At 43.6% G+C, this 21,897-nt stretch overlaps 1 protein-coding gene across 7 annotated transcripts in view; it reads right to left on the reverse strand.

Annotated features, from left to right (window-relative positions):
* Positions 1-21,897, reverse strand: part of shn (schnurri) — a 169,768-nt gene that overhangs the window by 40,455 nt on the left and 107,416 nt on the right. For 6 of the 7 annotated variants that reach the window (XR_011229122.1, XR_011229121.1, XM_045741106.2 and 3 more), the window contains 4 exons: positions 16,888-21,377; positions 15,190-15,325; positions 9,301-10,460; positions 4,394-4,583 (listed from right to left, as the gene is read on the reverse strand). Coding sequence is in view for 4 of the 7 variants with exons in the window: in XM_045741106.2 (XP_045597062.2) it covers positions 4,394-4,583; positions 9,301-10,460; positions 15,190-15,325; positions 16,888-21,305 (5,904 nt within the window). In the remaining 3 variants the exon portion in view is untranslated. Of the gene's footprint in view, positions 1-4,393; positions 4,584-5,826; positions 5,976-9,300; positions 10,461-15,189; positions 15,326-16,887; positions 21,378-21,897 lie in introns of those variants that run through there. The other variant, XR_011229123.1, reaches the window with a different exon arrangement.

A 21,897-nucleotide genomic window follows, 5' to 3' on the forward strand; every position in this document is an offset into this window, starting at 1 on the left:
TACACGTGATGACCAAACCAAACATCAGAAAATAAAGAAACGATGACGTTTCGGTCTGTCCTGGACCATTATCAAGTCTGGTAATAGAAGAGAGGAAGGGACAGGTTAAATAAATAAGGTAACAAAGTGAGATATGAAGTGAAGAGCTGGTAAAAGAAATAGGTAATAATAAGAGGAAGGTAAGAATACTCTTCATCATATTTTTAGAACAGGATGAGAGGCATTCATCTCATTCACAGAATAGGATGAGGGTTAGAATAAGAGGAAGGTAAGAATACGAGGAAAGATAAGAATAAGAAACAGTAAGAATAAGAGATAGGGGCAAAGCTTAAGTCAGATCACATCTGTTAAGAAGGTTATAGCATTTAAGTATAGCATTTAAGAAAGGGAAGATTCAACAGCAACAATGTATCGGAGCCAATTCGACAAGACAGCATCTGTGAAGAGTTGCAACAGGAAAGATTATTTTAGAAGACGACCAATCAATAGGATGATTAGAATCCCTAACATGACAGAAGAGAGCATTGTTTGTGTCTGCAGACTTAACACTTCTTTTGTGTTCCTTAAGTCTGTCATTCAGTGTATGATCAGTTTCACCACAGTAATGGCAAGGACAAGACAAATAGGAAATAGAGTCAGCCCTTACACATCTCCCAAAGAGCCCTCACACACATCTGGCAAAGAACCCTCACACACACACACCTGACAAAGAGCCCTCACACACACACCAGACAAAGAGCCCCTTACACACCAGACAAAGAGCCCCTCACACATCTGCCAAAGAACCCTTGCTCAAGACAAGGCTCTCGCAGAGCTCACTCTGATATAACCCAATACATGGCAATACAACATTAAAGCATTAGAGAAATCTGAAAGTTATGGCACATTAAGACAAATAAGCACTATATTTTTTAAGCGTATTATACTAAACTAATATATTAGTAGAGTATAATACTAACAATATTATACTAATTTTGCTAGGTATATATAAATCCTTTAAAATAAATATCTACAATAGATATATAGCTTCTCCAGTAATATCCAGATATTATAAACAAACATTTCCCTTATATTATTTCCCTTATATTATTTCCCTTATATTATAAGGGAAAACAAAGCATATTTCCTTTGCAGAGAATAAGTCACACTAACATGGCTGACAATTAGATATCCAACCCACACCTAGGAAAATTAAGGAAGTGACAACATTTCGATCCATCCCGGACCACTGCCAAGTCTCACCACTTGATGATGATCCCAGACAGATAGAAGCATGGACAGCCTGGCGGACCAGGCTCTCACAAGTCCAGCCTGGCCTCAGGCCGGGCTTGGGGAGTAGAAAACTCCCAGAATCCCACCAAGCAGGCATCATCATTACCGTTATTTTCAGATGTGTTGGTTGGATGTCATATTTCCATTCTTTGTACAGTATTGACATATCCAAATTTAATCCTTCACAGAACTAAATTATAATGCAACAGATACAGGTCTACTAGGCAGGACAAAAAGGGCTAAACCACGCTTCTTGAAGTTATCTTGAGATGATTTCGGGGCTTTTTAGTGTCCCCGCGGCCCGGTCCTCGACCAGGCCTCTTCCCCCAGGAAGCAGCCCGTGACAGCTGACTAACACCCAAGTACCTATTTTACTGCTAGGTAACAGGGGCATAGGGTGAAAGAAACTCTGCCCATTGTTTCTCACCGGCGCCTGGGATCGAACCCAGGACCACAGAATCACAAGTCTAGCGTGCTGTCCGCTCAGCCGACCGGCTTCCGTTATCACTTCCCCATAGTCACTGATAGGTAAGTACTCCTCACTGGTTTATTTGGCACCATTGCCCCTAGTGGTCACTCTTTATTAAAATTGGATACTCTTATTACAGATAAGTGCTTTGGCTTTCATTGGTACTTGGTCCAGCACTCGGGGTATGTTTACAAGCCTGTTGCAAACCATCTTCCATGTTCCTTGCTAACTTGTTTCAGTTTGATGACTAAACCACAAACCAGAAGATGAAGAAACGATGATGTTTTGGACTGTCCCAAACCATTATCAAGTTGATTGTGATGGAAGCAAGATGATTGATGAAGATTAAGCCACTAAAGAGGTGGCACGGGCATGAATCGCTAAAACAAAACTGAATTTTGTTTCAGTTTCTTCTTTCCTGACTCCATCCCTCATGCCCTGTGACCTGACAGAGTTGTGTTTTCTGAGATTTCCAAGGTCTCGCTGTGATCTTGGTTCAGAACCAGCATACACTAACATCAGCAGCATATGCCAGGTTGGCTAACATAAGAACGGCCTTTAGAAACTTGTGTAAGGAATCTTTCAGAACATTATATACCACATATGTCAGACCAATCCTGGAGTATGCAGCTCCAGCATGGAGTCCATATCTAGTCAAGCATAAGACCAAACTGGAAAAGGTTCAAAGGTTTGCCACCAGACTAGTACCCGAGCTGAGAGGTATGAGCTACGAGGAGAGACTACGGGAATTAAACCTCACTTCGTTGGAAGACAGAAGAGTTAGGGGGGGACATGATCACCACATTCAAGATTCTCAAGGGAATCGACAGGGTTGATAAAGACAGGCTCTTTAACACAAGGGGCACACGCACTAGGGGACACAGGTGGAAACTGAGTGCCCAAATGAGCCACAGAGATATTAGAAAGAACTTTTTTAGTGTCAGAGTGGTTGACAAATGGAATGCATTAGGAAGCGATGTGGTGGAGGCAGACTCCATACACAGTTTCAAGTGTAGATATGATAGAGCCCAATAGGCTCAGAAACCTGTACACCTGTTGATTGACGGTTGAGAGGCGGGACCAAAGAGCCAGAGCTCAACCCTCGCAAGCACAACTAGGTGAGTACAACTAGGTGAGTGCACTTAATACTGTATATAGTGTGTGTGTGTGTGTATGTATGTATGTATGTATGTATGTATGTATGTATGTATGTATGTATGTATGTATGTATGTATGTATGTATGTATGTATGTATGTATGTCAAGATCAAGATCTCAAGATAACCTCAAGATGTGTGTGTGTGTGTGTGTGTGTGTGAACTCGCCTAGTTGTGTTTGCGGGGGTTGAGCTCTGGCCCTTTGGTCCCGCCTCTCAACTGTCAATCAACTGATGTACAGATTCCTGAGCCTACTGGTATGGCACTTCCTGCCATACCTCCTGATTTCATGAAGTGTTATGCGAGCAGCTGCATCCAACTGCCTGGTTGACCAGACAACCAACGGGAAGCCGGGTCAGAGACTGGTCCGCAGGGACACTGATCCCCAAACCTCCACAAGGTAGGTAGCACCTTTTCAAAGATTTTTGTGTATGATGTTAGAGCTATTGGTGTATCATTTTTGCATCTGCTTTATTACCTCTTTTGTACAGTGGCATGAACTCTGTTGTTTTAACTGTGTTGGGATAACACCAGTATCTAGGCTCCATCTTCAAATGATATTTAGGGCCTATAATAGGTCATTTTATATTAGGCCAAAATTCTTGAAGAATATACAATTCCAAAAATATGGGCATGCTGTTTATACCAACATCAAAATTTAGTGGGGTTTAGGTGACATCTGATATATGGTCTGATGTTGGTACATTATCATATTCATGAAGAATTCATTTGGATTATCAATCTTTAGTGCATTCAGGAGTTCACATAGAAAAGAATTGTACTGTATCCTTAATAATTCACTAATTTCTTTGCTGCCATCTGTGAAAGTTCCCTCTCTCTCTTGCACAAGAGCCCAATACTAGATGTAGTTTTGTTCTAGATATTGCATAGGAGAAAAAAATTTGGGATTCCTCTCTTTAAAGGAATTAAATTCCCCTCTTAAAGGTAATTAAAAGGCATCAATGGCCTTATGCTTTCTTTGACTTTATACATGACTGCTGTAGTTTTGGCTCTATGTTTTTCTATTTCTCTACATAATCATAGGCTTCCTGTCCTCCACACTGGAAGATTGAAACCAAATACATATTTAAACTTTAAAAGGTAATGTGCTCTAAAGTCCCCAAGAACACTTACAATACAAAGTCACTCAAAAAAGTTGCAAGTCAGAATCGCAACAAACCTCCACTACCGTTGCCTCTGGCTTCCTTCTGGCCAAGCACATTTCACCAATTTAGAATGAAGAAAATGATGGACTTCCTAAAATAAATACAAATAATAAGAACAAAATTGGCCAACTCAATTACAAATTGGTAAGGCAGCAAAGGGGAATACTGCCTTACCAATTTGAGCAAAGTGCAGCCTTCACATCTCCATGTTGTTTTTCACTACTGTATCCCTTAATAAGTAAACCATACCTAACCTAATCTAAATTCTTTAAAATATCAGGAAAAATAATGTACTTTATCCTTTGTGCAAACCTTCATGGCCTCTCTTACCTTGTTAAAATGACTGACAGATCGTTTATGCTTTTGGAGATGCCCGTTGGTTCTGAATGAGACGGCACAGGACTCGCACCGGTAAGGCCTCTCCATGTAGTGGATGTTCATGTGTATGCTGAGCTGCGCCTGCCGATTGAATTCCTTGTGGCAAATGCTGCATTTACATTTTCCATCATCATTCCCTAGTCTGTTAGATCACCAAGGAATGTCAATAATTAATATGCATACTTTTGCAGGGAAAGTAAATAAACTACACAATCTACTGTTACCTTTCTCACTTATACCAGACATTTTTGTTGTATACCTTGAACACCTTGCATGGTAATTCATCAATCGATTCATACACCAGACTGCATGCAGCAGCATCTAACAACTTGGTTATCTTCTTGAGGTTATCTCGAGATGATTTCGGGGCTTAGCGTTCCCGCGGCCCGGTCCTCAACCAGGCCTTATTTTTTGTTACACACCCCCCAGGAAGCAGCCCATAGCAGCTGTCTAACTCCCAGGTACCTATTTACTGTTAGGTGAACAAGTGCATCAGGGTGAAAGAAACTCTGCCCATTTGTTTCTGTCTCCACCGGGAATCGATCCCAGAATCTCATAACTACGAATCCAAGGCACTGTCCACTCAGCTGTCAGGTCCCGATAGATCTGGTTGGCCAGATCCCAACCAGGAACACTGATCGTTGGAACCAACTCAAGATAATCTCGATGTAAGGTAACTATCATTTGTCAGTTTACTCAGGCTTCAGCATTCATTGTTACAGTGCTACACTGCTTGCATCTACATGCAATAATTTTCTATACCATGAGAAAATCTTTGAAGCAGGACGGAGGATCAAACCAGCTTCCTGGGTAACCCCCAGACCCATGGACCACGATATACTGTATTAAAAATTAATCAGCCTGGGATCTGCCTGAAATTGGTGAAAATACTAAAGAAACTGTTTATGACTTTTGTGAGACCAAATTAGAATAAGCAGCAGTTGTTTGGTGCCCAAATCTCAAGAAGAACATAAAGAAATTGGAAAAGGTGCAAAGGCATGCTACAAAATGGCTTCCGGAACTGAAAAACAAGAGTTACGAGGAGAGACTAGAGACGTTAAACGTGCCAAAACTACAAAATAGAAGAAAAAGTGGCGATATGATCACCACTTACATAATACTAACAGTAATCGACCAAATTGACAAAGAGGAATTTCTGAAACCAGCAACTTCACAAACAAGAGGACACAGATTCAAACTAAGGAAACAAAGGTGTAAAAAAATATTAGAAAGTTTCCTGTTGCAAACAGAGTGGTAGAAGCAGATTTCCAGAGTGGTTGAAGCAAGCTAAGTGAGAAGGTGGTCGAGGCCAAAACCGTCAGAATGAACTTCAGATCCACACAGCACTGGAACGTTTCGGCACTGGAAACAGACGGGAAACCTACCTGAGGGACAAGGTCATTTCAACCACACCCAAGCGAACCCACTCCAGGATGACCCGATGAAGTGAAGGGGAAGAAATTTGCTCCGCCAGCCCCGAATCCCTCAGAGGGGAGTGAGCAACCCAACGCCACCACAGAACTGAAGACACCACCTGAAATGCAAATAAATCATGGGACCAAGCGTGGGTAAACAGAGCCAGTCAACGCAACACCCTGTCAACAGCACGACCCACTAAAGGGCCAGCGACCCTTCCGAGAACTCGACTTGCGTGCAGAGCAAACACTGTGCCGACTAGACGAAGACGGCTCCGGAGCAAACACCAGCTCAGAAACTGGCACCAAAGGCCTACCTCGACCAGCAGATGCTGGAACCCTGGCACGACCCTTCCGGGAAGCAAGCAAACACGCATTCCGAACAATCAATACAGTATATCCGAAAGAGGGTGGCAACTAGCAGAAGCCAACTGAAGAAACTGAGACAACCGATTCCAAAAAAAGCAAAGGACAGAAGGGAGATAAGAACCTAAGAGCCAGGGCCCAAGCAGAATCCACAGAGAGGGGGAGGACAGCCTGCCGACACGAGAGGCGAGAGGTACAAAACAAGGACACTTCCTCCTGGAGGATAGGCGCAAATAGCTTAAGCAACGCTGCTGATCCCCCTGGCTGCCAAAGTCAACGTGGCAGACAACAACCTGGCAGACAACAACCCGGCAGCCAACTCCACATCCTCCACAAGCCAATCTGAGGACAGCTCGAGAAGGGAAAAGAAGCGAAGGACTGAAGCCAAATGCCCGCGTGCACGAAGATCTTCCACAGCCATAGCAGCCAAAAGGGATGGAACCTGGATGTGCAACTGGAGCACACCAACCTCACGAAAAAGCCCAGGGATGTACAAGCACGCATTAAGATGCTCATGTGTGCCCCCTAAGTACTCTTGCAACACCCTAGTGAGCTCCCGTCACTCAAGCGTGCAGGAAAGTTAGAACGTATGCTACATCCCCAACGAAAAGAAAAGGCAGTCTTCAAGCCAGGAAGATGCCAGCACCTTGTAACGTATCCAATACAGCAAAGAAAACCTGAACGCAAGAGAGACCAGGTCGAGCACCGAGGGGGAAGCCGGGTCGAGGAGGAGGTACGCACCTAGGGCCTCCTGAACCTCCGCTGGGGAAATTCGAGAAGTCGAAAACCCAAGGGAACCCTGAACCCTGAATCGTACCCTAAACAAATGTAATTTCGTTACGAAACAAAACGTACGGGTCAACGCGCGAGCTGCTTGACCCCCTAACCTCAGCTGTACCAGTATGGGTAAATTGGAGTACGAGTAGAGAACAATGGCAGAGGCAGTACGGAGAAGGAGGGGGGGAGCCGACCCCCATATCAAATTTGTACAAGGAAGGGGGGTAAGAAAACCCCGAACCTTGTAACAGCAGACCCCGCCCCGAAGGTACCAAAACCCAGGCAGGGTTGAAAGGGGCCCAAGCACCCCAGGCCACCTTTCCCCTAGCCCCGAAATCCACCCAATTAGGATCTGGGGCAGAGCCATCCTCACTGCCCTCCACCTTTGAAAAAAAGGCAGAGTCCAAGGGAAAAGCATTCAAGAAAGGGACCTGCTGGAAAAACCCAGGAGCCTCGGTGGGAGGAACCCGGCGGGAGAAACCCGGCTCAACTGACTCCATCCCCGCCTCGAATGAGGCAACCCCCAGAGCCGCCCGAGCCTCATCCCCAGCTAAACCCTGCCCCGACCTCGAAACCCTCAGACGTTTGGGAGTCTGATGCAGGAGGGGAAGAGAACTGTGAACCACACCAACAAGGGGAGGACAAAGAGGGGCGGACAGAACCAAGGTTGAAGCAATCAACGCCCCCAAGTCCGGGTCCCTATAACCAAAACGAGGCATCCCTGGGGCATTCGAGTGGGCAACTAACCATGCGCGTTTCAGCAACCTAAACCTAGCATGCAACGTGCGAGCCAATTAACCCCTAACCTCAGCTGTAGCAGTAAGCAGTATGGGTAAATAGGAGTACAAGTAGAGAACAGAGAACAAGTCTCACGAGACTCCGGGTCGAAGGCGTCATTGACTTAACAAGCAGCATGACTGAGACAGTACAGGTGATCATCACTCTGAGACAGAGGCAACGAGCAACCCAAGAACTCGCACAGGGCGAGATGGGACTCATAAGACTCATCCATCATGGTCAACTAAGCCCCGACAGGGTTTTCCAGGACCCGAAGGGAGTTGTTTCACTATGGGAAGCTTAGGTGCTGGACTGCCAAAACCGGTTGTATCCCCGTATATATCTGGGCAAATGGACCCCTATGAAGTGAGTCACCCCAGAGGCCCAGAGGCCCTACTGAACCTATCACCTAATATGGATTGTGGCAGCCTCCCAATGGGCAACAAAGCAAACTAAAGAATGAAAGAGAACTCCGAGGAAGCACCACAACCCAGTGGACCAAAAGAGCCATGGCCGCTGCGATTATTCAAGCTGGGCACCCCAGTGTGCCCCAACCAGCAAACAACCACTCCCTACCCAGGGCCAAACAAACGTACTGGGACCTAAGCTGACCCCAAGGACAAGAAAGCAACTAAGCAGTCACAATACCTACGGGAATGGGAACCCAAAGGACAAAGGGAAGTGAACTCTGAACCTCAAAGAGTGTACTCACATGGTGCCTAGGGAATGGGGCCCTAAGCACATGCAGCCCTTGGTACAAACTCCTGGCCACTGCCAGCACGCAGAAGAAACACCAGCAGAGTGACGCCAATCACGTATCCGAGGCCAGAGCAGGCGTCCACACAGTATAGCTTCAGCCGACAAGTTGAAGGTCAAGCTACTGGCTCGGTGGGCCAGGACCCTCTCCCCCTACCGGAGAGAGGGAGGGGGGTATCGATGCGATCGAGCGATGCACGGTGTGATGACGTATTGCTTGTTAGCTCGTTTTTCTTTGAGGGGTGGGGAGTTTCTAGCTTCTGTTTGGTCTTAGGTTGCAATATTTCTACCTGGAGAGGTCTGTTTTGAAGTACCTACCTTTCTGGGTGCTCAACCCTGGTCGATGGCAGACATGAATACTTTTATACATGTGAGTTTCATAGGCCATTGCTCCCTTCGCCTCTCTGAGGGGACCATGTTCTGGTTAGTGGTCCCCGGTAGGCATGGCAACTCCATAAGACTGAAGCCCAGTACTAATATTAGCTAATATCAGTCCAATAGCTCCAGTAAGCCAATAGGGCTTCCCCACAGAAAATTAATTAAACTATCATCTGCTGATTTATTGGCAGATAGAATGGATATTTTTGACCCGTTACCACCAACCCCAATATATAGTGTATTTCCATGCACAAAATCACATGCCTTCCTACAAGACTATTTGAAAATAATTTTTAATAAATTTATGATGAAACATATTAAACAAAATTTCATGGAATATCTTTGTAAATTAGGTACATTTTATATTCCGTGAAATGTGATAAGCTTTACCTGTTAAGAGATGAGGGAACAATTCCACTGGGCACAAGGAAGGCAGTCTTGGTATCAATGCCACCACTATTCATGACGGTGAGATTAGCAGGTGGCGTCGGCATCCGTGAGGTGGTAGACTGGAGTGCAGTACTGGTAACACTGCCAATGCTGGAGGGAGACGCTGTACACCGAGAGCTCTTCTCATCGCTCGCTCCACCACATGAATCTTCCTCTTTTCCTTCTTTTTGACTATCTTTATCTGATTTTTTACAGTTCTTTGTACTTTCTTGCTTGTGTGTTGTTTCAGCATTTTCTGCTGTTGTACTTGACCCATTAGAGACAGAAAGAGTTGTCAAACTACCATGTGGTGAATCTGGTGAAGTGTCAGTGGAGGAGTCCTTATACTGCTGCCTCTTGATAGTAGTATCCAACACTGCACACTCTTTCAAGTATGCTTGTAGCATGGAACTACTACAGCCATTCTCCTTAGTTGGATCTGGGACAATATTTTTCTTCTCAAAAGAAACGTGTGAAGCTCTCTCTGTTGTATTGTAAATAGATTTAAGAAGGGATGACGACTCGGTCACGGGTGATAAAATTTCGGAAGCGTGCTCTCTAATAGGTGTAGAAGGGGTGCCAGGAGATGCTAAACTGTTTGCTGGAGATCTCATGTCTGTTACGCTTGGCTTGCTCAGCAGTGGTAAAAAACTAGGCCTTCTGGGGATGGGGGATTTCTTTGCTGATGAGGTTTTGTCTAAAACAGGTGAAAAATTTACTACTGGTGTTCTCTTCACACTTAAATCAATTGGCGACTCGACGCTAGTTGTAGTTTTCTGAAGCTTACCGTCCTTGGTACCATGAGCAAATGTGAGAGCATCGGTTGAGCTCCGACTAGTTGATTGCATGACTAATACACCAGATCTTGACACAGCAACGGAAGATTCATGATGGCAATCTTTTATGACTTCTTTGGCATCACCTTTTCTGTCATCTATTTCTTGACTACTACTCTCTCTTTGATAGTTCTGTAAACAATGAGCACTCTCAAAGGGATTATCTCCCACAGATTCATCCTCATCATCATCATCATCTTCATCCCCTTCATCATCATCATCGTCGTCATCTTCATCATCATCACCATCTAGGTTACCAAGTCTTCCTTCTTGTTCCATCTTTACCTAAAATATAAATTATTCTATATTATATAACTGATATAATTTTACTCTTTACATATTTATGTTGAAGGTCAAACTACTCACTAACTTATCTGTGCGAGCCACTATGTATCTTGGAAATAGTACAGGTGTAGACTACCACATCTTAAGAGTTATTATTTACAAACAGTCACAGATATAGCCTAAGAAATTTAAGAAATAGGGAAGTTTCAATTGCAGTCAAGAGAGAGAGAGAGAGAGGCATGCCTTATGCCTATGCCGGCATATCTTGCGATGCAAAAATATTTTGACAAATAAATAAAATAAATAAATAAATATCTCTATCCATCTCCTCCACCTTCCTACATCCCTGAACATAGAACGTCGACATCCAGAGGTGCAGAGAGAATAATTCCTGTTGTCAGGACAGGAAGCCTGTACTGTGCTTAGGTTTGTATTGACACCCCCTCTATCACCAAGTTTATCTGGAGTTAAACCAGGAGAGGGTTTCGAGAGTACTTCTACTCCCCAAGCCTAGCCTAGAGCCAAGCTTGACTTGTGAGACCTTGGCCCAACATGCTGTTGCTCGGAGTGGCCCACAGGCCCTATATCCACTACAGCCGGGTTGGTTCAGCACTTCTTACAAACTTATCTAATTGCTTCTTGAAGAAATTCACCTTTGTTCCAGCAATATTTCTTATTCATGCTAGGAGAGCATTTAGCAGCTGTGGACTTCTGATGTTCAGACAGTGTTCTCTTGTTGTGCCTATGGCACCTTTACTCATCACTGGCTCTATTCTGCATTTTCTCCTATATCCTTTGCTCCAGTATGTTGTTATTCAACTGTGCAAATTTGGGGACTGGCCTTTCAGTATCTTCCATATGTATATTATTTGACATTTCTCTCATCTCCTTTCCAGAGAGTATATTTTGAGAGCTTTGAGGCTGTCCAAATAATTTAGGTGTTTTATCATATCTTGTGTGTTCCATATTAAGGTTCTTGTAGTACAGTCGGGTTCGTTCTTGATGCTCAATCAAGAGTTCCGGGTTCGAATCCTGGGCAAGACAGAAATGGCTGGGCGCATTTCCTATCACCTAGGAAACTCCTAGGTGACTCTGTTCACTCTGTTCACCTAGCAGTAAGTAGGTACTTCAACCTGGGGAAGGGGGAGACCTCAACATAAGCCTAACGTGTATAAATACACTCTGGCTGCCTGTCCCCTGACACAATGAAATATTTTGAATTACAGTATCTAAACAGGAGGATGGGTTGGATTACTTCAGAGTCTGCTCTATTTCTTTGATCTCCCTGTTTACATTCTCTGGTCGAGCAAAAATCTTAACTACTGACCTTCCAAGGATGTAACCCCACAACAGGTGTCTAACCCCCGATACATATGTACTGCTATGCAGAAGCATCAGGTAAAATGAAATGTCCCTAACAATTTCTGTGCTGCCCGGGGATCAAATCCAGGATGCCCAATTGTGAGTTGAGAACATAGACACTGTGGTGGGTGAATGGAGAGTGGGTTGAGAGGAGGGGTGATGAACATCAGCTCAGGGGTGAAATCTTTCACTGACTGGTGTACAGGATCTCTAGCCTTTGGGGCTCCTCTCTATCTACATCTGAAACTGTATGGAGTTTGCCTCCACCAGCCACAGTATTTCATGTCATGGCATATTCCATTTACTCACAATTATGTGGATCATTCAGTATTGTATTTAGTTTCCACCTGCATCCCACAGTTTGTATTTAATCTATGGTAAATAGTGTTCTTATCTACTTGGTCTATCCCCCTTGAGAATTTTATATATTGCAATCATATCTCCCATGTTTCTTCTCCAGTAACATGAGATTTGCAGTACTGTAATTCCATTTAGCCTTTCCTCGTAGATCATGCGTCTCTGTGCATCGTTCACAGCACACAATCAAGAATTCCAGGCTCGAATCCTGGGCAGGACAGAAATGGCTGGGCACATTTCCTTTCACCTAATGCCTCAGTTCATCTAGCACTGAGTCAGTTTTCAGGAGTTAGTCAGCGTGTTGTGGGTTGCATCCTGGGCGGGGTCAGTAATTCGGCCTTAGAGGTTGGGAGGTTGGGACCTCGATATAAGTCAACCGTGAATGAATACACTCTGGCTTCCTGTCCCCCGACACAATGAATTATTATTATCTTCTTGAGGTTATCTGGAGATGATTTCGGGACTTAGTGTCCCCATGACCCGGTCTTCGACCAGGCCTCCACCCCCCAGGAAGCAGCCCGTGACAGCTGACTAACTCCCAGGTACCTATTTACTGCTAGGTAACAGTGCATCAGGGTGAAAGAAACTCTGCCCATTGTTTCTCGCCAGCGCCCGGGATCGAATCCGGGACCACAGGATCACGCGTCCAGTGTACTGTCCGCTCAGCCGCCGGCTCCCAGCCGCTCTTGGCTCTGGGACTTGTATGGTGGCATATTTCTGGATTTTCTCCTTTTTTGTTAAAAAAAAAGATATGGCTCACTTTATGGTTTTCCCCAGGATGCAACCCACAATAGTTGCCTAACTTCTGCGTACGTATTTACTGCTAGGTGATCAGAGGCATCAGGTGAAAAGGAGTATTGCCCTAACACTACCATCCAACTGCAGGAATTTATTTATTTATTTGTATACAAGAAGGTACATTGGGTTTGTGGGAGGACATGACATTGATGTTTTTTACATTCTTGCAAAGCCACTGATATACTGTACATACATACATACAAACTCTTCAGCACGAGAGGGACACGAACAAGGGGACACAGGTGGAAACTTCAGTACACAGATGAGCCACAGAGACGTTAGAAAGAATTTTTTCCGTGTCAGAGTAGTTAATAAATGGAATGCACTAGGAAGTGATGTGGTGGAGGCTGACTCCATACACAGTTTCAAATGTAGATATGATAAATCCCAGTAGGCTCAGGAATCTGTACACCAGTTGATTAACAGTTGAGAGGCGGGACCAAAGAGCCAAAGCTCAACCCCCGCAAGCACAACTAGGCGAGTACATAGTGAACCAGGGATCCTTCAGCTGTGACCTGACTGCACTTGTGACTGCACCAAAGGACCCCATATGAACTTCACATTGGCACTATTTATTCCAGAAATTGTGTGATATATGGAGCTGATCATATCTGACTGATGTGAGTTACGAGACAGGCTCACCGTGATATCAACCCTGGAGTGAACGATATGGAAGAAAATGCAGAATAGAGCCAGTAAAGAGCAGGGGTGCCATAGGCAAAATCATAGAACACTATATAAACATCAGAGGTCCACGGTTGTTCAACGTCCTCCCAGCGAGTATAAGAAATATTGCCGGAACAATTGTGGACATCTTCAAGAGAAAACTAGATAATTTTCTTCAAAAAGTGCCAGACCAACCAGACTGTGGTGGATATGTGGGCCTGTAGGCTGCTCTAAGCAACAGTCCGTTGGACCAAGCTCTCACAAGTCAAGCCTGGCCTGGAGTAGAAGAACTCCCAGTACCCCATCAAACAGGTACCAAGCAGGTAACCCCAGTTCTTTTTCTGTCCAACTCAACGAGGGTTTCCTTTTCTATTTGATTCCTTGTACAGTTTCTAGCCTCCTATTCTCAGCACCCAGCTTCAGTATACTGCACTTTGAGTTGAACTCGAGTAGTCACTTGTTGAATTATTCTTTCAGTTTGAACAGGTCAACCTATAGTTTCTTGCAGTTGTCAATCATAGTATATCCTTCTCATACTTTTGGCTGGTGCTTAGACAGGAATACTTTGGGGATACTTAGACGTATTGGATAGTTACCGAGGGTCATGTGGTATTTTCCCCTCTCCGTAAGAGTCCCCTGGTTCTGCAATCTATATACAGTGTTATACAGTGTTCTCTGATTGTGCCTATGGCACCCCTGCTCTTCACTGGTTCTATTCTGCATTTTCTTCCGTATCGTTCACTCCATTATGTTGTTATTTTACTGTGTAGATTTGGGACCTGGCCCTCTAGTATTTTCCAGGTGTATATTATTTTCTCTCTCTCTCTTGTCTAGTTAGTACATTTTACATTTCTGAGTACATTTCTAATGAGTACATTTAGAGAGCTTTAAGACGATCCCAACAATTTAGGTACTTTATCGTGTCTTTGTATGCCGTATGGGTTCTCTGTACTCCCTCTATTTCCACAATCTCTCCTGCTCTGAAGGGGTAATGCATAATGTATATATGTCAGACTGCACGCAGTTGTGTCTAACAGTATGTTTAACCAGATCATCAAAAGGGGCAGCGGGGACACTTAGATCTTCAGAACCACCTCAAGGTAACCTCAAGGCAAGGAAGCAATATATCCCACATATCTATACTCATATCCACCAACATGTAGAAAAGAGGTGTAATTACCATGGCCCTACAAAATTCATCCCATAATTGTTTTCAGTGCCCAAGAACAATTCTTTCCCCCATCTCCATGGAAGGTTGTAAAGTACTACTCTAATCTCAAGACAATTAATAACAAGCAACCAAGGTCACACACATGAAAAGAAAGAAAAGTGACAACATTTTGGTCTATCCTAGACATTATCAAGTAGATAAGGGTCCAAGATGATCTAAAATGTCACCACTTTACTTTCTTATGTGGGGGTTGGGTTACAAACTTACAACAACATTATTGTGACTTCTTCTTTGTCTGCAGTTAAAAACAACTTCTATCACTTTTGTAAGTCATCAGGATATTCCAGAGACAATAAACTGAAACCTAATAGTCACCTGCAATGCAAGAGCTTCCTCATTGACGTGACTTTCATCAACCACAGTGGGGACTGGTACAATGCCCATTTCCACACACCGCTTATAGTGAGCCTTTGATCGTAGATGTTTTGTGAGATTTCCTTTGGTCTTGAAGCTGTAAGTAAACATATATTTGAATGTCAACTTAAATCAATAAAATACAGTACAATACTTTATTCATAAATGGTTATATACAGTACAGTACTGTATTTATAATTGGGTTACTTTACATAAAATTACAGTAAATTAATTACATAAGAGAAAGTCACAATAACAGCAAGGCATGTAAACATTATCAAATCTAAATGACCTGCACACCCTTCTATCTGGCATGTCCCCTCAGTGGCTTCCAAAACAATTGAGGGACCCCTACTACACGCCTCTATCTGATATGCCTCCTCGGTGGCTTCCCAAACAATTGAAAGGATTCATCAGATGCCTCTATCTCGTGTCCTCCCTCGGTGGCAGACACCGAACTAGAATAATCTGGTAACAAGCAACCATATTTACCATTTCATGTTCTATTCAATGTTCATGTGGACCAAGTTCAGCTTGAGTGAGACCAATTTTTATTATAATTCTGAATATCTTTCTCAATACACTGTAGGACTCAGATATGTTTATACTACTTATTACTCTATGTACTGTAGTTGCCAGCAGATAGGACGCATTATTATAACATTCAGTTTAAGCTCGATATTGTAGCTTATCCAAAAGAACATGATAATAGTGAAGCTGAACTTTAAAATCACTTTCAATAAATATATCAAACCACTTGGACTGGACGGTAGAGCGACGATCTCGCTTCATGCAGGTCGGCGTTCAATCCCCGACCGTCCAAGTGGTTGGACACCATTCCTTTTCCCCCGTCCCATCCCAAATCCTATTCCTGACCCCTTCCATGGGCTATATAGTCGTAATGACTTGGTGCTCTTTCCCCCCCCCCCCCTGATAATTCCCCTTTGCTTTCAATAAATGCATGATAAAATATACTAATTTTTTTCCATAAAATATCCTTCTAAAATTAGGGTGTGCCACTATCAGAGGCGCATCTTATACTCAGGGAAGTACAGTAGAGTACTGTACAGTAATTATATTCACCTCTTAAACAAATGAACACTGATTTGCAGCTCAATGTTGTGTAACAGATGTCCCTGTTACTATTTTAATGTAGGTCTTGCCAATACAGCATTGTATTATCAATTTACAACAATACAAGCATTATATGATGGTACAATAATAATGAATTAAGCTTTTTATTTGGTTTAATAACTCCAGGGAAATGTTATGATAATGTGGCTGAAATAAATAACCCAACTCACATACCATATATGAAATGAAAGGAAAGGGATGACATGTCAATCCATATGCAGACGATGAGGCACAATAATGTGGCTGAAGAAATGATGACCATACCACACATCAGAGGACGAAGAGACGACGACATTTCGGTCCGTCCTGGACCATTATCAAGTCAGATAATGGTCCACGACGGACCGATACATCGTTGCTCCTCCATCATCTGAGTTGTGGTTTGGTCATCATTTCAGTCCATTCTGTACCATTTATCAAGTTATTACAACTAGAATGGGAGAGGGAGTTGGAATAAGAGGAAATCACGTTCATTGTAATTATTCTCTTAACAGCTACAAATGCTTAACATTATATTATCCTTACCTAAAAGTGCAGTGGCCACAGGCATATGGGCGAAGGTCTGTGTGTGTACGTATGTGCTTCTTCAACATTGATGGTTTCTTGCAGCGAATTCCACAGGTTTCACACACATACCTCCCTCGACCACGTCCTCTCACATACGTATAGTCTTCACTGCTCTTGAAACCACCTTCAAAAATTTTAATACGCTTAGCTGAACCACTGTCAGAGCCCTCTGCTTCATCAGTGACTTTACACGGGGATCCAACACTCTCATCATCAGACTCGCGTTTTACTGACACACTACTGCTTCCGTCACTAGCATTTTGGTCGCATATATTCGAGTTCAATTCTTCAATTTTGATATCCTTTGAATCTTTGTCCTTTGATTTGTCTTCCTTTCCTTTATTTTTCTCCTTTTCTTCCTTAAATGTCCAATAAGATGAGTGCGTTTGAATTAAATTTAATTCTTTAGGCTTTGCAATGGTATATGCATGATCATGCTTTCGTGACTCATACAGTCCCATTCCCTGATATGGTGTTAACTTAAAAGGATTGTCTTCAGCTGGCTTTCTTATTTGCCAGTTAGAATACATAGACAGCTTCGGATCAGTTGACTGTGGTACATACATCGGCTGCTGTCTGTATATACAACAAAAATATGACTTTGTAGACACTTTGTGCCCTAAATATGTATAAGCTGATCCATTCAACAACATTTGAACGCAACTCTTTTTAGGTCGTGGAGTGTCAGGGCTAACTAAAGTTGTCCCAATCAAAGCAAGAGAAGATTTTGGCATAAATGGTTGTGGCTTTAAAGGCAAAAAATTTGGACGTTTCAGGGGTGGCAGGAATTCTTCCGAGTCAGAAGATTCGTCTTTTGAACAACTTTCATAATTTGAATCTTCATGAGGAAACATAAACCTATCGGAGGTCTTCTTTTCTTGAGGTACCGGCTCTACCTGTGGTGGATGAATTCTAATTTCTGGATTAACTGCTCTAAGTTCTGGAGCTTTACCAATAACTGAAGACATTCTTGGAGACAACCGATGAGGGATTTTGACTCCACCCGTTAATGACTGACTCTGCTCCCTGACTGGACTTTTTGCATGCTCTCTCGATATCTCTTTTGACTTAGGAACTGTAAGATTCCTCTCTCTGGCTGTGCTTATTAGTGCTGGAAGAGAGGGAACAGATGAGACAGGAGCACTCAAGGGCACAGGAGCCGAGATAGGAGGAGTGAGAGATATTAACGGGCTTCTCTGTATGGAGTGAGGTGGGGGTTGCAGCACACTGCCCTGAGAATATGGTCCTGGGATCCCTGGGACATATGGCACCTTCTCATCCCCAACAGGAATAAGAGCAGGATAACCAGTAGATGGCAGCTTAGATTGCATCTTTACATGCTCCTTTTCCTTGTCCTTAGCTAAAAAAGCATGTAGTCCAGAAGTATTGTCTCCTACAGAAGCCTCACTTGCCCCTCCATGCATAATTCCAGAGGAACCCGACGAGACTCCCGACAGGCTCACAGTTGTTGAAAAATTTCCAGGAGAAACCCTAGATGATACTATAGGGGATCGAACAGTATTTTGTTTGTGATTTCCTAAAATCCCATGCATGAGGGATGTCTGTCCATGGAGAAATGTTTGGCCTGAGACACGAGGAGTGTATGCAGAAAAAGATAATCCTCCCAAGTCGGGAGTTGGAATTCCGGGAATAGCCAAGTTGGGAATTTGAAGAGGTGGAGCATATTGTAGAAAAGGCGATGAAAATGGAAACTGTCCACTGTCAGTATTGTACACATTAGGAGAATGAGCTGCCTTTGGTAAGCTTTGTGAAAGAACCGACTTCTCACGGTTCAGCGATGAGCTTACTAAGCTTGGAACAGTTTTGGTAGATGATGTGCTTATTTGGTTTTCAACCTGAACCATTGTTCCGCCAGAGTTGAGACCAGATTTAGCAATTGTAACTACCACTGATGTTGGGACAGACACATCTGATTTAGATATATTGGCTCCCAACTGTTGAGGTGGGATGCAGATATCTATGGCTGGGCTTGGAGGTTGGCTAGTATCTATCCTTATTGTTTTAAATTCATTTCCATCACAGATTTGAACTTCACCACCAAAGAGTTGGCAATTATTGAATTTTTGTTTGTTGATATCCTCCATTATTTTTATGCAAGACTCATTCTTGCTTCCCCCTTGTCCCTTAGAAGAAAAAATTGGTGAAAGAAACATGGACCTCTCTTGTATCGTGTTATCAATATCAGACATTTTTCTTTTTTTTGTAGGAGGCGGAGCTGCATCTGTAGTAGATTTACTTCTATATACCTTAGGTGACAATTCTCGGTGATATTTAGAATCCTCCTCCGAACCGCGTCTGTGTGAGGCTTCCCCAACCGATGATCCTCTTGATGACGACCGTTCGCGGTCAAGTTGATCCATATATTCATGTTTCTTTTGTAGATCTAAAGCTACATCTTGCTCTCCAGGCCATCGGCTCCCATCGCCACTTTTAATAGAATCTGGGGTACCTCTTTCACTTCCAGCTCCTGGCCTCTGGCCACAATGATGTCGCAGATGATAGTCCAACTCATCAGTATTTCGAAATGATATCCTGCATTGTGAACATAAGTGAGAGCCAATGTCACCTACAGGAACAACTTGGTTGGACATTCTTGCACGGTCTTGTCGTTCTAGGTTTTGATCAATGGCATTTACAATGCCATCACGGGCAGTTAAAAGAAGGTTTTTTATAACAGAGCCCTCAGGATTTTGTGGATGTTGTCGGTGAAGTGGATCATCAGGTATCGCTCGACTTTTTGATAAGTCTCGCACAATGCTTGGGCCCTCAGAGATGCACCTCTTGCGTGACGCATCTATTATGCCAAAGTCCACCATGGTAACATGAGAGGCAGTGAAAGTTGGTGCAGACTGAGAATAAGAGGTAGTAGGTCCTTGTGATGATATGGAAGGTTTGGAAGCACTGATTGGGTTGACTGTAGGCTGAGCAAGATGCAGGTGTGGGGTGGGTGGAAGACTGGGGCTGTACGAAGACCGTGATTCAACCATTATAGCCTCAGCAGTGAGGGAATGACTTCGTTCTCGGGGATGTGATTGTACAGGCCCTGAAACTACAGGAAGGGGACCAGAAGCAGAAGATTTAGAATTTTTGATGTTTGAATCTGTGATACTATATCTCCGACTTTTACCACTGCCAGACCCATCACTCTCACTTGATGAGGAGCCAAGGCTAGACTGGCGCTTGTAACGCCGTGACCATAATGGGTTATGAGTTTCTACAATGGCTTGGTTTTCAACAATCAGTTTAGTGATATGTTGCCCTACTAATTCTGGACTAGGAGACTTCATCCCTTTCCATAAAGAACTTACAGTCTGAGAGGTTACCACTGAATTACGCTGACCAGACACTGCTCCTTCATCCTTCCTATTTGCAGCCCGAATATCAAGTGGAGGAAGGCATTGTTTGGAGACACTGGAAGGGCTTGAGTGAGGATTGGGGTGATTAAGGTTGGAGGCAGCATGGATTTGATATGTTGAAGGAATGATGGTATTACAGTCAAATGTGGTGACATCCTGAGGTGGGGTTGACTGTTGTCTTTGTATGGGAGGAGAGTGTCCCATAGGTATACTGTCTTCCTGAAGGGAATACTGACCACGAACGCGGAATTTAGGTTTGTATATAAAACTTCCCCGATCTTTCCCAAACTCTTCTGGGTGCACTCTTGAGGCAGCTGAAGTACCTGTAAAATCTGGTTGACGATCTGCGATGGAGACTTCAGCCACAGACAAATCAGCTGGTTGGCACTGCTGGCCACTTTCTCGGCTGGGACATCTTGAACCTTCATCTCCCTCTACTTCAAGGTTGTCACTGGATTCTACTGTTCCATCACTGCCCTCTTGAATCCCACCATCACATCTAAGGGCATGAGCTCGAGATCTGGTATGTTTCAGGTAGTTACTTTTGGTTTTAAAGGCTACACTACATTGGTCGCAGCTATAAGGCCGCTCATTGGTGTGAGTGCGGATGTGTTTATCCAGCACCGAGGGTTTGGCACATCCCAGCCCACAATATTCACATTTGTACTTCCCACCACTGTTCCCAGTATTCCTCTTCTTACCATCATCAGATTCCAAAGACAACTGACCAGTATTTCCAGAAAAATTATTTGAAGTTGGAGAGGAAAGGAATCCATTGAGAGGAGACGGAGTCACTTCCACAGTCACCCTTTCGGATTTTGCAAGTTTTGTAGAAGCTTCTGACTTGACTTTCTTTCCACTCTCTTCGTGGTGCAACTGCTGCTTTTCCACAGTGTCACAGGCCTCAATTGGGGCCCGCTTGAACTTTTTATGTGTGTAGGTGACATTGCCGGTAGGGTTCATGTGGGCTGTGTACGTAATCACACCCATGAGACGCATGCAGAAGACACAATCCTCAACATCTCTGTAATCTTACGGCTCCATTGTGTCTGCCAATGTCACGAAAACCATCTGTAATCAAAGGAACTTTTCAGAACATGACATGTTAAAATTCAAATAAAAAAATTATCATATCTTTTAACCCTCAAACGAAACAATTATTTAGAAATCCTACTCAATGGTGCACATGAGAAAAATAAAGTATTAAAAATCTATACAGATCACACGTGAAGCACTGGTGTAAATCACAGAGAGCAATTGGAGCACCAGAAGAAATTGCAGAGAATGATCAGAGCACCAAAAGATGTCGCAGAGAGTGATTAGAGCACAGGAGGATGTCACAGAGTAATTAGAGCACAGGAGGATGTCACAGAGTAATTAGAGCACAGGAGGATGTCACAGAGTAATTAGAGCACAGGAGGATGTCACAGAGTAATTAGAGCACAGGAAGATGTCACAGAGTAATTAGAGCACAGGAGGATGTCACAGAGTAATTAGAGCACAGGAGGATGTCACAGAGAGTGATTAGAGAACAGAAGGATGTCACAGAGTAATTAGAGCACAGAAGGATGTCACAGAGTAATTAGAGCAC

This window comes from Procambarus clarkii, chromosome 19, assembly GCF_040958095.1.
Source record: "Procambarus clarkii isolate CNS0578487 chromosome 19, FALCON_Pclarkii_2.0, whole genome shotgun sequence".
NCBI lineage: Eukaryota > Metazoa > Arthropoda > Malacostraca > Decapoda > Cambaridae > Procambarus > Procambarus clarkii.